Raw genomic sequence first — 15,101 nt, 5'->3', positions numbered from 1 at the left:
AAGGTCAATAATATTTGGAGTAATATAGAGAACCAATTTTAGGTAAATATAAAGAGAGAAAAAGTGTGTAAGGAGGGCAAGAAATAAAACTCTGTGGAAATTTGACTTTGAATATTGAAAAAGGTGACTAATAAGAGGCAACTTATTAAACAATAGAACAAAATTATAGAAAACCAAATTTGAATGCGAGGGAGAGACAAAATATTTTTAATATAAATGCTTATTAAACAAATAAAAATACTGAATCTTACTAGCAATGTCTGAAGAAAAAGTATTTGATATTATACCAGAGCTCATTGACGACGCATTTGTGTTAACTAGATGTGAATATATGATCCAACTTTCGTATTACACTCCAGATTTGCATGTTACTAGAGGATGGTCTTTAATAACAAAAGAGCAGAGAGAGAGATTTAACAAGTATGCGTCAAATCTAGGAGGGCATGTAATACAGTGCATATATGAACTATCTGAGTTACCTAAGAATCAGAATTTTGATAATATTTTTGGAGAAAATAAGATAACAATAAACTCAAAGAATATGGTTTTTAAGAGTGGAGCATTACCGCCTCCCAAAGGATTTGATTCAAATCCTATGGGAATTTATAGATTTGGAATTTTTACACTAGCATTAGGGCCAATTTTAATGGTAGATAGTATTGATGGAATAAGATCTTCAGCACCTTTTCCTCCAGGATATATGTCTAGATCGTGGCAATGCCAAGACTCTATAAATGTTCCATCAAGCAGAAGCTCCTTCACAGCTAACTACCAAGTGAAATTCTGTGATCAAATACTACCAACTATGCTTGTAGAAGTTGAATTCAAACCACTTAGAATAGAAATTTCACAACCAATTTGTGAAATGTGTGATATAAATATATCCACTTTATATTGTGAATCTGATAAAGCTCATCTTTGTGCATCATGCGATGAATTCCATCATTCATCCACTAGATTACTTGCAAAACATCAAAGAGTACCAGTATCACAAAGTCCATATCAGTTTGGTTTTTGTCCACATCATTCAACAGAAAGAATTGACTCCGTTTGTATGAACTGTTATATATCATTATGTCCACATTGTATATTAATTGGACAACATTCATCAGGAGATGCGGCTGAGCATATATTAATATCAACAACAGATGCAATAAGAATGGCATATTCAGGAGTATCACAGAGTGATTTGGAGCTACATAAAAGAAAAAAGCAGTTAGCAGATTACTTATCAGGAAGACACAACCACATTAATGATATCAGGTCCAATTATGATGAAATACAGGAAAGGATTGAAATTGCATCCAAAAGTCTATTACAACAACTATCATCACTTAGAGAAAGAAAAATCTCCTTCATCATGTCCATTAAAAGACAATTGCTTACTGAGCTTCTCCTTATTGAGTGGATGGAAGCATTTTTTGCTCATCTAAGATTAGCTCTTTTACCTTCAGATTTTCTTGTATATTCACACAGACACGATCTGGTATGTAGTCACTTTTTTGGCGGGAAATCAAATATAGTCGTTAGTAATGAAGTTTTACCAAGCTGGATTTTAGAAAAGTTTTTTGTGGATGGTGGGTTTAACGTTATATCAAGATCAGGAGAGGCTGACGATATGCTGAGTACTCTGAAGGAGAATCAGGATGCACTAGAAGATGAAAGAAATGGAGATAACAATAATATTAGTGAGAATTTGGACTCTTTAAACGCATTAAAGAAAAGATTTGAGTGCGTAGATGATATTGATATTGGAGAAACTGTCAGCACTAGCGAAGCTAATAAATTCAATAAAAATGCTGCAGCTAAGTGGGAAGATTTTGATACTGGTGAAGTTAGTAATAAAATTATTTGTAGTTTGAGCGGGAAAAATCTGCCTATAGAACAGAAATTATTAACGTCCGAAGAATATAATGCATGCAAATTGCCATCATTGGGTATAAAACAGCATAATAAAGAAGAGGATATTAATCATGATTCATATACAAGATATCCGGAATTAAGAAAGACTAAGTTAATGCCACAAATGAAGGATCTAGTTGAGAAATTGAATCCAAAATCAAGAAATCTACATGAATATTACTATTCAAAATATGATGTTGATGATTTGGTTGAGAATGTAGTATCATCTATGAAGAAGAAGCTGGAGGGAATTTCAAAAACAGATAAAGATGATGAAATTATTTGGTTAAATGCAAATAACAAGGAAAACGATATTAATACAACTGTAGATAATATATTAATACCTAGAGAAAATAAAATATCAATGAATATATGGGATCCAAGTGTAGATAGGCCATCTGATCTAGCAAAGGAGTATTGGAGGTTTTTAGTTGGTTATAACTATGAGTTATTAATATCTTTACTTCATTCAGCACCATCTTTAAAAAGGAAAAATCTAATTCAAGATATTTTTGATTTATCAATATATATGCAATCATTCGATCATTTGTTTTACTCCTTATTTCACTTTGAAATCAACTTCTTAAGTAATATTCCAATTGATACTATTTTGATATCATCATCTGTAATTAATGATTTCTTTCATATAATGTTAAAAGCAAATAGTTTAACGAGAGCTGATAGATCATTTTTGGTACAATATATTCAGATTGTAATGATAAATATATTGAATAAACCAGAAGGTCCTTATGTAAATAATATAGGTAAAACTTTGAATACAAAGAACACAGATAACAAAAAATTAATATTAGAACAATTTGAATTAGATAAAGATTTAATAAAATTTGAAGAGAGTATTTTAGAAACAACTGAGAATTTTATTAAACAAATAACTTCATTAGATATTAATGCAATCCCTAATACATTAAGAGGTATTTTATATGGTATTATTGATATAATAGATTCAATAAGTGGTGATGCTCATATGAGAAAATCAAAAGAAAACAATTTAAATCATCTACCTTCAAGATCCCAAAGAGTAATAACTTATTGTACAAATGGATCAATTTCATTTTGTTGTCAAATTCTATTAAATCATTATATAATTCCAAGAATCTCAAGTATTATTGCATCTTTAAGCTATTCATTAAAAGATAATAATAGTAATAACAATAGTAGTAAAAATGACTCGGGAATAATTATTACAAAGAAAACTGATATAATTGCTAGAATTCAGTGTTTCAGAAGAGCTTTAAGTGCTATTTCTATATATATATGGGAGCCTTCAACTAAGAATACTCCAGAGAAGAATTTAAATAATTTAGAATGCAAATATAGAGAATTGGGTTTATTAATGTTTTCATGGCTTCAAAATATATTTAACAAGCCAAGATTAGTTTCACCAATAACATTTAATACAATTGGTATGCCTGAAAGAGGGATAAATTCAATTAATAATATAAAGAATTATATGATTTGGTTAGATAATGCTTTAAGAAATGACCAATTAAAATCTGATGGTGGAATGGGTCAGAAAGAAATTCTGAGTTGTCAATACTTCGAAGAACTGCTTTCTTTAGCAATAAAAGGTCTAAAAAATTAATTTTAATTATTTATGTGCACTCATTTTCTGGTATTTAAGAACATTTACATGCGTGCGTCTGCATGAGTGCATTTCTTATAGTTAAACTCGTCCACATAAATTTAATTACGTGTATTTTTTGTTTTAAATTGAAAAAAAAAGCAATTTAAGATTATGAATATAATTAGGAAAGCAATACAGGTAAATTAATTATTGTGATTTTTTTTAGCTTAGTAAACAAAATGTGTCAACTAATGTTGGATATATTTATTTATGTATTAGTTATAAATTTCCGAAAAAAGCACTTATTAAATGAATATCTATTTTTTATAGGGCATCAGAAAGTTTATAAATTTGTATAATTACCTCGATCAATCAGTCTCTTTCTTTCCTTGAGAAAAAAGGGAGAAATCCTCAATCTATGAAAATCCAGGAAATCATTAGATAACTATTCCTTTTAAATTATTTGAATTCAGTTTTTTTCCACTTCTCTGGTTGTTATTTTTAGAGCAATCGTCTTGAAAAGAAAATGATCTTGTTGACAATAGTGCAGAGTTATCCAAATCTTGAACTGAATAATCTGCTAGAGGAAGAGTATTGTTCTTGAGAAATGTCGAGGACTTTATGAACGAGGATGATTCACTTGGGGAATCATCCGAAGAATCATCAAAGGTACTCACTGAAGATGAGCTGACGAATTTACGAGAAGATGATATATTCCCACCATTTTCGTATTTGAGGTATTTATGGCAAATAAGCTCCTCAAGCTTGATCTTGCTGATGTTGTTTTGGTTCTTGCTATGTAAAAGATTTTCTAGATCACTTAAAACCATATCAGTGGTATTTGGTGCTGCTATTGAGACACTATTTGGAGCAGAATCTAGTTTCCCACCTAGTTCAATATCAACTCTAGATACTATATAACAAACTATAAGTGCCATTACACATATTAGCAAAAAGAATGCTTCAACTGCAACGTATGATTTGAAAGTTGAATGTAGAAATGCAACTTGAATTGGTGTAACAATGAATCCAAAATTTTGTATACATGTTACTACTCCAAGGGCAGTACCTAATAAAGTTGGTGGAACACTTAAGCTTATGCATGGCCAATAAACTGTAGCAAATAGTGTATATCCAAATCCAAGTATAGTAACTGATATTGCAGGATGTAATTTAAGCATTAAAGCATGTGCAAGTGCCAGAAATCCAACAGAAATGGTCAGCAATTTACATCTTTCACCAACACGATCAACAATCCATCCCAGTATTGGAAGTACTAATACAGAAACTGCATATAATAAGCTCATAATAATACCGGCATACTGTCTAGCAGTAGAAGTTGGGATATCTTTGTATTGAGTTTCAACAATTAAAGGTCCTGCAATGTAATTAAATGGCATAATTACACTATAAGACAATAATCCCAAAATAGATAAGTACCAATATAATTTCCCAAGTCCACGTATTTTTCTTCCAACTAGAACAATTCTGAATTTCAACTGACTAATATATGAAGTTTTATTGGTTTTAATTATTTCACTATGAGAAATTAAATCAGCATGGCTATTGGCTTTAACCTCACTAAACATATTATCATCATTTTCATTTGATAAATCTTCCAAATAATACTTTTTGAGGTTTGCAATGACGCTAATTCCTCCAACAACCAATAATAACAATCCTAATAGAAAAGTCCAATAAACTGGGAATAATGTTGCTATGATAGGAGATACCATATCGCTCAATACAGACCCAATTCTTCCAATTGCCAAACATATTGACAGAGCTAGAGCAACTTCCCAATCTGGAAAGTATCTGATTAAAAGAGAATTGAAAGCAATAAGTGATGACTCTGATCCCAAACCAAAAATGCATCTTCCAATTAGCATTGTAGTTAAACTCTTCATCCCAAATCCAAGAGTTAGAACAAACTGTCCCAAAATTAGAAATGAAATAAGTACCATTGATAAATAATATAGTGAAACAGTATCTATAAGAACACCCGCTAATAATGGAAATATTAGATTTGGAACAGACACCAATGAACAAAGTGTATTATAATAGTACTCAAATTCTTCTTTACTGTATAGATCTTCAAATGCATCAAAAATAAAAGGTGCAATTGCTGGTAATGTATCGTTACTGTACATAATACCCATAGTAACTAAGCTAATACACACCAATAACATCCATCTTGCCACAATTTGTGAACCATATTCGTTATTACTTTCTACAATCTTCATCATCTTGTTGGGAAAAGCTTTAATTCTGACTTAGGCTTCTACTTGCTTAAGTTTTAATTTAATTAAAATAAAATTAAGGAAAAAAAAGATATTCAGTCATTAACAATACTGAAGTTCAATTCCTTAAATTTTAAATATTTGGAACTCTCTTTTTTTCAAGCTGGATTTTTATTTTGCTTGTCACTTCTTTCAATTCTTCCAGTTCTCCATTATAGACGAGTAATACGCTTTATTATTACTATTTGAATTTGGCTTAAAGTTATTTATTTATTTGTTCGATATACTTTTTGTCCAAGCCTTTCTAAACCACGCAAACAATTAAGTAAATTCTTAGTATTTTTATTTAAGCTCACAAAATTCCAATATATCAATAAAGAGGAATTATGGCGATTTTCTTTAAAACTTGTAATTTTATCAACTACAGAAAGAACTGCCTAGAAAAAATTATCCTCTCCAGTTAATATATTGAAATGATAAAATGAATACTTCCTGTCCTTAATTCCAAAGAATTTTACTTTAAATTTTTTTCTTTTCTTTCTTTCTTTCTTCCTCCTATTATTTATTATACTTTGAATTTCTTCCTCTTTATTTTTATTTCTACTCTTAATTATCAAAAAATTGTCATTTGCATGTAATTGGCGCCATTTTATGGCGCCAAAGGTTGGGCATGCATGCGATGTATTAATATTAAGGGTTAAAGCGGTAACTAGATGATAGTAATGGACCAAATGAATAAATACATATATAATGAATTAAAAAAATAATATATAACAAGAGTAGAAATGATATAGTTTTCTTTTATTCTTTTTACTTCCCTGATAAGAATTTTTGTTTCTATTTATTAGCGAATACTAATTTAGCACTGCCAGTATTTTTTTTGGTGAATTTAGTTAAAAGGTAGAAATGTAAACAATAGGGATTGGTTTGTAATATACTAAAAGTGAGTGTGATAGATGATAATAACAATAAAAGAGACATTAGGAATAATATCATTATAAGACTAACAAATTTAATTAATTTGATAATTGTTATTATTTAACTTTTGATTTGTGAATCTAGTTCATCATATATACTGTCAATATTAAATTCCTGTGACCAATTAGAAACGACAGTAATAGAGTCTCTTTCCAATAATTGTTGATCAGAATTGTCTTGAGGAGGGAACTTATAATAAGGAATTTTACCACTAAACCAATCAGTTAAGACAATCATTGCAGCGGAGTTAATATCAGGAATGCCCCCCTTATTAAGTTTACCTCTTGAAATTGATACATTTGTTAAAAATTCAGGAACATTATTAAACATAGGTATTTTATATAGCTTGAGTAGAATTTCATGATCAATTTTTTGTAATAGTAATGATATTGGCTCAAAATAATCCTTAACATTTGTTAATTGTACAGTATTTCTTAATACTTGCGATGGATCTTGGGAATTACCAGTGAATACAACTCCTGGACTATCAATTAATTTGGTAGTAGAATCCAAATCAATTCTTTGTAGATGTCTAGTTACTCCAGCTACAGCTCCAACTTTAACACAATATCCTCTTTTTAAAGAATTAATTAAAGATGATTTTCCTACATTAGGATAACCCATAACACCGATTGTAATAGATTTCTTTGCATTTTTATTATATCTTGAATAATTTTTAATTAACGACATTAATGCCGAAACACCAAATGCAACAGAACTTGCTTTAATAAAATCATGGGATGCATTTAATCCACTACTTTTTGAATGATTTACTCCATGTTCTGTTGAACTATTTAATGCAGATTTAAATGCTAAAGTTGGGTGTTCCTTTCTCAAATAAATTAGCCATTCTTTAACAACATCACCTGGGACCAAATCAATCTTACTTAGGATCAAAACTAATCTTTTACCTTGGGCAACAATAGATCTTTCTAATTCAACATTTCTAAATCCTAGTGGATCTCTTGCATCCAAAATTTCCAACACTACATCAGATTCCTCAATTAATTTCCTTAAATCGCGAAGAAAAGCTTTTCTGGATGAATCTGATAATGATGGATCTCCCAAAGTTTTCATATTAAGCTCTTCCAACTCTGATTTGGATGCCTCAAAAGCATTCTGACGGTTAAGTGCACTTTCTAAATAATCGGATAAATTTTTTGGTGACTCTGATACATTTGAATTCTGACCTTCATTCACATTTTTCATAGATGCATTTTTTTTCATTTCTTTAATTAATCGTTTCTTCTCTTCTTTTTCCTGTTTCATTCTTTCCTTTAAATCACTCATTTCATTCAACATTTGTTCTTTAAATGGCCAAAGATTTGGTATATTTAATTCTTTAGTCTTTCCTTTCTTTCCCTTGATAAACGATGACTTTCTCGCTATTTTCTTCATCTTCTTTTTATGTTGTGAAACCCTTTTCTCTATTTTATACTTTCTACCCAAAGGCATTCTCTTACTAGTGCTTTTCTTTATCTTCATTTCTTCTTAATCTAAACTTATTTTTGTAAATATGTAATTAAATCCAAATGCGCTCCTAGGCTTCCATATAAATTGCAAAATACAAATAATTATAAATATATCCACTTAATTTTTATTACCTTTGACAGTTTCTGCTTATTCTTAGCAACTCACTACAAGTTCAATCCAAGAAAAAATTAGAAAGAAGAATAATGTAAATATATGTATTTATTAATAATCTGTATATTAATACTGATAAATTATTCCTTTTTAATATTCGTATTTGTTCTTTTTCTAGTTTTATTTTGACATTATTATCCATTTAAAAAATCGTCTTAGCCCGCCTTTTTGAATTGCATTAGTAATTACCGGTACAGGAATTTTTTAGTGTACATGCATTAAAAGCTTTTTAATTAAAAAAAAATAATTAATTTGCATGTGGACAAATTATAAGTGGAAAACATAAAGATTAATATTAAAATTAAAATTAATTCAATTGAAAATGATATTTGTTGATGTAATTTACTATTTTTTTTGATTACAATCATCTTTAGTACAAATACAAATGAAAATTAGCAAATGTAAATAAATAAAGATAACTTATATTAAGAAGTAGTGATCAAATAAGATTTTGTGAAACAGTTTCCTGAAGTAATCCAGCATCTTTTAACGTAGTACTTGGGTCAAATTTAATTTCTTTGGGAGGGAAACCAGAGACGAGTTGGTAGTCACCATCAACTGGAGCGCATTCCATAAATATACAGTGTAAATCAGCAATAGTGTGATCATGATTTAATGTAACCACCTTTTTTTGACCGTTATGAAATCTTAACTGTATGTTAGTAGTTGGCTTTGTATTATCAACAGTAACTTGAGCTTCTGATTCAATATTAACTTCCAATGCTGAACTTCTTGTTTGGCCAAGCAAATTTCCTGATCCTGAAAACATTTCCATTGGTTTCTTTGGTGGAACATACACCTCAGAACTACGATCATCTAAAGCAACATTAATTGTTTGGTTGTTTTTGGATCTTTTCCTAAGCTCTTCTGGAGCTACTGAATTTTTTATATCTTTAACAAAAGCTTCATTTTCTGGCAAAGAAATATCTCTAAATTCCTCATTATCTATAATAAACCCATTTTTATATAATACCACTCTAATAGCATTCTCTGGAATACCCCCTCTTCCATTACTATTATACTCTCCAGGATTCTCAACAGCTAATCCACTTCATTTTTAATTAATATATATTATTCTAAAAAAGCAAAATAATACTCACCTTTTCTCACCACCTGTATAACTATTAATGGTTTTATCATTAGTATTATTATTATTATTTAAATCAGAAAGTCCTCTAGAATTATTAATTATAATATTGGCTTATTTTTAAATTAACATACCTTATTACTGGCATTTTGAAAATCTTCTTGAATCCTAACTATTATTTAAATTCCCAGCTTACTTACTGATAATAACCTTCTTTTTCCTTAATTCAACTAATCTATTCTCAGTCAAAATTTAATAATAAATACTCGCCTTGGAAATACTAACTCTCTTTCTACATTCTTCCCTCTTTATTTCCCCCATCCTACTTTCTTTTTCTCTCTCCCCATCCCCTTTTATTTCCCTCTAATTATTACATGTAAAATAAACTTTTGGCGGGCTTAGCGCAATAATTAACAGACTAACAATAAGTGCAAAGATTATATCAAGGCCGAAACACTATACAATTGACCAATATAATACAACAAGACAAAATGAAATAGAACTATGGATTAAGGTATTTCTATTAAATTAAGGAAATGCATCTAAAAGTCCTGAAATATTTAGACAGCAACCTTGCTGTTAGTTACAGCAAGGAAATCAGAGAACTGCTTGTATGGAGAAGGGGTGAAAGAGTATTCCTTCCACAAGTCAGGCGTAAGGTAAGCATAAGTGCTCTTTAGTGCGGCAAAAATAGCCAACATAAAGTTACCTCTAGTCTTAGTACAACCTCTGGATGATGTAAAGCAATCCTTAACACCTGCAAATTGGAGCATTTTCTTGGTAGTTGGAGCACCAACAATAGCAGTACCTCTTGGAGCTGGCACCAAACGTACAAGTACTGAACCACATTTTCCACTAACCTTCATTGGAACTGTATGTGGTTCACCAATCTTGTTACCCCAGTAACCTCTACGTACTGGTACTAATGATAGCTTAGCGGCAATAATTCCACCTCTAATAGCAGTAGCAACTTCCTTTGCACACTTTACTCCAAGTCCAATGTGTCCGTTGAAGTCTCCAACGGCAACAAAAGCCTTGTAACGAGTTCTTTGGCCTGCACGTGTCTGTTTCTGAACTGGCATAATTTTCATAACCTCTTCAGATAATTGAGAGCTACCTGAGAAGAAATAATCAACAATTTGGTGTTCCTTAATTGGTAATGAGTGGAGATAAATTTCCTCAATAGAGTTAATTTTTCCATCACGGACCAAACGACCCAATTTTGTTACTGGCACCCAACTTTTAAGCTCATCTTCAGCTGGAGATGCTCGACTTCTACCACGTGGACCCTTACCACGGCCACCTCTGTCGCCACCTCTTGATCCAAATCCTTTACCGAAACCACCTCTTTCTGAAGCTAAATATAAGTAATTAATAAAATTCAAGTTAGTTAATATTCACTATTAAAAATTTTATAGACAAACGAAATAAATGATATTCCTATTTATAAAGGACTTAATCAATTCATTAAATCATCAATTCATCATCTCGTCTATCTGCTACTTAATATAAACATACCTGACATATTTCTATACTCTTATATATTAATACAAACTTTTCCTGGATATATTACTTTCAAATATACTCTTGTATTAAATCTACTCAAAATTTTTTGTAATGAATAAATCTCCAATTTTTTCTCCAAGAGTTTAAAATTCTACAATTATTGGCAATTTTATTTCTTTTGCCTTTTTTCCCTTGTATATTATTTAATAATTGTTATATTTATAATCTATTTTATTTGACTTTTTACTATTTTGTGTTATATATAATTAATATGAAATTAATTACCCGCAAAATTTTATTATATTTAAAAATAATTTCTCTATTTAAAAGTCAATTAGTACTCTAATAATTTAAACCTAACATATTCAACTTTCTTTTTTTAAATCAATTTTTAATTTTGACTTTAATTTACTATTTTCTCAAACCTTTACGTCTCAATTATTTTTGATGTTTACCCTATTTCTTTGATTAAAAATTATTACTAAATATTTTACATACGTCCTCTTACTTTTTTTTTTCGTTTTATTCTGTCTCAAATACTATTTAAATTCAAACGAGCGCGTCATGTCTCCTGGGCGGGCGATGACTTTTTAAAGGTACCGAAATTGTACAAATTAAAATAGAGTAAATTGGAGAATAAATGCAAGGATATATTAATTATATAAACAACAGTACTAGGTTGGGATTAGTATAAAAGGTTTAAGTGTGATGTTTATAAAATATTGTTGAAGTGAAAGTTTTTAAATATTTAACAATATACGTAAGGTGCATGTCTGCATGCATACATGCAAACCAGTTTCTGAAAACAAAAATATAATATATATATATATGTATATTTACAAAACAGCTTCGTATAATTTAAGCAATATCTACTTGAATAGAACACTTAGTGATTTAGAAATATGGTCAAAACCCAGTGAATTATCTGTACCTCCCTTGATGAACTTAAAGAACTGATCTTTATTTATCTGCTGGCTTTCTCTCTGCTTTAAAAGTCTTATCTTCGTCTGTTGGTCAGAAGAACATATTGGACACTGATCTTGTTGTAACAGACAATATCTATGAAATGAATGATCACATAAGAAATGAATTATTGGTAATTCTAAAGGTAAGTGACACTGGTTACATCTTGAAGTATTCAATATTTTGGGCATCAGCCTCAGATCTTTGATTTCCTTCTTCATCTTATTAATCTCACTAATGTCATTCAACGAATTCCTACTATTTTCTGAAAGATTATCATTAGTATAAACGGAATGTAATCCTAGTATTGGCTTAATTATCTCAAATGTTAATGAATTAAAGCTATCCACTGACGAAGTATTATCATTTACCAAGTACTTTGACAAAATCTCCAAAATTGATAATGGAGATATTAATTTTAATGAATGAACATTTTCTAAAATCACTTTAAGATACTCTATTAATTCAAGATTTTTTTTTAAACTTTTATTCTCTGACAATTTCTTTGTTACCAAACATAGCGCTTCTTGCCATATGAACGGGTCCTTATTACCAAATAAGCTACAGAATTCTATAAGATCTTTTATTTCTCCTTTCTTTATTAACTCAGTAATTGCAAATTGATGTAAATTACAATGCTGTGAAATATAAAATACTCCAGAAATATATTTATAATATATACAAATACACAAAATTGAATGCCAGTTCTCTGAATTATCTATTCTTATTAATCTTTCTAATATTAATTTGGCCCATATCTCAGATTTTGGTTCTTGTCTTAAAGATACCTGTAGTATATGTATACATAATTCTACTGAAATTGTCTCAATATCTTCTAATTCTATTTGTGATTTCTTCCCTCGATTATTTAATACATCCCAAGCCATTTCTAATAGTAAATTATCATGATCTACAAATATTGGTAAAAATACATCAATTGGCATGCTATTTTCTATTACCAAGTTCTTAATAAATTTGGTTGTTTGTTTATGAATCTTATTGATCAAAACCGGTCCATATTTTAATATTAATGACAGTTTTTGTGGCTCATCTAAATTAATATCCTCCAAATACTCCAATGCTTCAGTCGGAGATCTTCTGTCTTCCAACTGAATTTGCATATATTTATCATGAAATTGGAATATTTCTGCAATTCTCCCTGCCATTTCAAACTTATTATAACTCCTACACATATCTATAGCAGTTTCTACTTCAAAATTGTCAATTTCTTCATTTAAATTTCTATTTTGTAGAAAATCCAAAATGTCCTCTAATCTATCCAATTGCGCAAATAATCTGTAAAGTAATGTTATATGATCCTTTCCAATAGGAAATCTGGAATCTTCACTATTTGTTAAATTAATAGCACCTTTAGTAGATTCTTTGCTTCTAAAAATTATCACACATTCCTTTAAGTATGTGATTGCTTCATCAAGTCTATTAGCCTGTAGGAAATTATGTATTACGTGACTGGTATCACCAGAAAAGCTGTCTAGACAATTAAGATAGCTGTTTAGAGCTGCAGAATAATCTTTCCTAATGTTACAGAGCCAATCGCCATATGCTCTTTGGATCTGAGAATATATAGAATTAGAGACATTTTCATTTTTTGCTAGAATTAGAGCCCACTCATAAAGGTTTTTACTAATTAGTATTTGAATTCTCTCAAACAAGTTGAGCTCCTCTAAGTGAAACAGCAGATTTGGTATGGCTATACTTGTATTTGTAATATATGAATTGTTTAAATTGCTACTAGTGCTAGTAGCATGATTGGTATTAGAAGAATTGGATAGAAGAATGTTACCTTGAATTCCTTGTTTCGCCTCCAAGATTTTATGATCCAACTTATTAAACTTATTTGTATTAGTAATTGAAGTTGGGCCTGAAGAGGCATTATTTCCAGAGCAAAGGACAAATAGCATATTAAGTCCTTTAACAATATGTGAAACATTCTTAAACTCACCAGTATAACATATACATCTCAACTCTGGAAGGTAATTACATATAGTAACATCACACAATGTTGTATTAACAGCTTCAATTTGTTCTTTGGAATTATCTGAGTAATACTCTGGAGAGATGTTTAAAGGAGAACTAACTAAGACCAGGTAATTCTTAAAAGTTGAGAGTATGATAGGGTTTCCATGATTGGTTGGAAGGGCAGAACAGTTGCCATTAACTGGGTGGTAACAAAACAATCCTTCTTCTCTAAATACCACCAACACGTCACGTATTTGTAAGATATCATCGGTCCATGAGCTTAATATTGAGCTACAATTAAGTCTTGCGCCTCCCATTGTATCACTATAAATTAATTTTGGGAACTTGGTGTTGACTCCAATTTCATAAGATGATATAGAATTCTTTGTAGAAATCATTATATAATATTCTTCTTTTGTATTAGAAGATATGAAGTGAATTCCTGTACATGGCTCGAATAATTCAATAAAATGACTTGAATACGTATCTACACCAAAAAAATCTCCATATAATATGAAAACTCCAAAATCATCAACAGTTCCTAAACCAACGAATTGATTATCACAACATGCTTCAAATACTGTTACACCTCTTTCTCCTAACTCTTTATGTATTGGAAGTTCTTGATAATTCTCAAGCCTCGAGCTTAAAATGTTACCATCCAGGCAATCATAAAGCTTTAATTTCCACAAATTATTCTCGTCCATTCCAATAGTTATTAAGGTATTTTGGGAATACCTAATATCGAAAACAGTTATATCATATGCCTTCCAGCTCTCAATAATAGTTAAGAGCCCATCTCTAAGCCCAACCTCATAGATATAACCATCACCTGAACCAAACCAAAGAGAATTTTCGTTTCCTGAACATGTAATAAATGATCCCAACCCTAGCTTTTCAAAATCAAGAGTTGAACTAAAATAATTTTCCCCTTCAACAACTTTTTTTTCAAAAAAAGGAAAGTACCTAAAACTCTCCATAGAATTACAAAAGTTTTATTTGCCTTTTACTCTATTTATCTTTTTCCTTTTAACTTATGATTATTTCATTCATTTCTATCCCACAATTTAATATGCACATTTTTGCCGCCATTTCCCCCTCAACGTCATTTTTAACTAATAAGGTAAAAATTTGAGTATATTAAGTTGCATGCAAAAAATTCTGTGGGAGTAAATAGAAAAAAACAAAGATCAGTAATTTGGAAAAAAGTCCAACA

General features: G+C 30.0%; 6 protein-coding genes across 6 annotated transcripts; 1 reads left to right on the top strand and 5 right to left on the bottom strand.

Annotated features, from left to right (window-relative positions):
- Positions 1-256: 256 nt before the first annotated feature.
- Positions 257-3,505, top strand: ELE39_003431 (B-box zinc finger domain containing; the record flags this gene model as incomplete). The annotated part of the gene is made up of 1 exon (XM_067346417.1): positions 257-3,505. The coding sequence occupies one exon, from the start codon at positions 257-259 to the stop codon at positions 3,503-3,505; it is 3,249 nt and encodes a 1,082-aa protein (XP_067200954.1).
- Positions 3,506-3,924: 419 nt separating this feature from the next.
- Positions 3,925-5,733, bottom strand: ELE39_003429 (transporter with signal peptide and 12 transmembrane domains; the record flags this gene model as incomplete). Its single annotated transcript, XM_067346415.1, has 1 exon — positions 3,925-5,733. The coding sequence occupies one exon, from the start codon at positions 5,731-5,733 to the stop codon at positions 3,925-3,927; it is 1,809 nt and encodes a 602-aa protein (XP_067200952.1).
- Positions 5,734-6,765: 1,032 nt separating this feature from the next.
- On the bottom strand, positions 6,766-8,190 carry ELE39_003428 (GTpase; the record flags this gene model as incomplete). Its single annotated transcript, XM_067346414.1, has 1 exon — positions 6,766-8,190. The coding sequence occupies one exon, from the start codon at positions 8,188-8,190 to the stop codon at positions 6,766-6,768; it is 1,425 nt and encodes a 474-aa protein (XP_067200951.1).
- Positions 8,191-8,788: 598 nt separating this feature from the next.
- Positions 8,789-9,584, bottom strand: ELE39_003427 (UBX domain-containing; the record flags this gene model as incomplete). The annotated part of the gene is made up of 3 exons (XM_067346413.1): positions 8,789-9,398; positions 9,450-9,524; positions 9,571-9,584. The coding sequence occupies 3 exons, from the start codon at positions 9,582-9,584 to the stop codon at positions 8,789-8,791; spliced, it is 699 nt and encodes a 232-aa protein (XP_067200950.1).
- Positions 9,585-9,996: 412 nt separating this feature from the next.
- ELE39_003426 (40S ribosomal S2) lies at positions 9,997-10,961 on the bottom strand (the record flags this gene model as incomplete). The annotated part of the gene is made up of 2 exons (XM_067346412.1): positions 9,997-10,793; positions 10,955-10,961. The coding sequence occupies 2 exons, from the start codon at positions 10,959-10,961 to the stop codon at positions 9,997-9,999; spliced, it is 804 nt and encodes a 267-aa protein (XP_067200949.1).
- Positions 10,962-11,811: 850 nt separating this feature from the next.
- On the bottom strand, positions 11,812-14,865 carry ELE39_003425 (vacuolar sorting 11; the record flags this gene model as incomplete). The annotated part of the gene is made up of 1 exon (XM_067346411.1): positions 11,812-14,865. The coding sequence occupies one exon, from the start codon at positions 14,863-14,865 to the stop codon at positions 11,812-11,814; it is 3,054 nt and encodes a 1,017-aa protein (XP_067200948.1).
- Positions 14,866-15,101: the final 236 nt, after the last annotated feature.

The sequence above is a fragment of the Cryptosporidium sp. chipmunk genotype I genome (genome assembly GCF_004936735.1).
Source record: "Cryptosporidium sp. chipmunk genotype I strain 37763 chromosome Unknown contig_53, whole genome shotgun sequence".
Lineage (NCBI taxonomy): Eukaryota > Apicomplexa > Conoidasida > Eucoccidiorida > Cryptosporidiidae > Cryptosporidium > Cryptosporidium sp. chipmunk genotype I.
The sequence above is the reverse complement of the archived record's forward strand: the minus strand, read 5'-3'. Positions and strand labels throughout refer to the sequence as shown.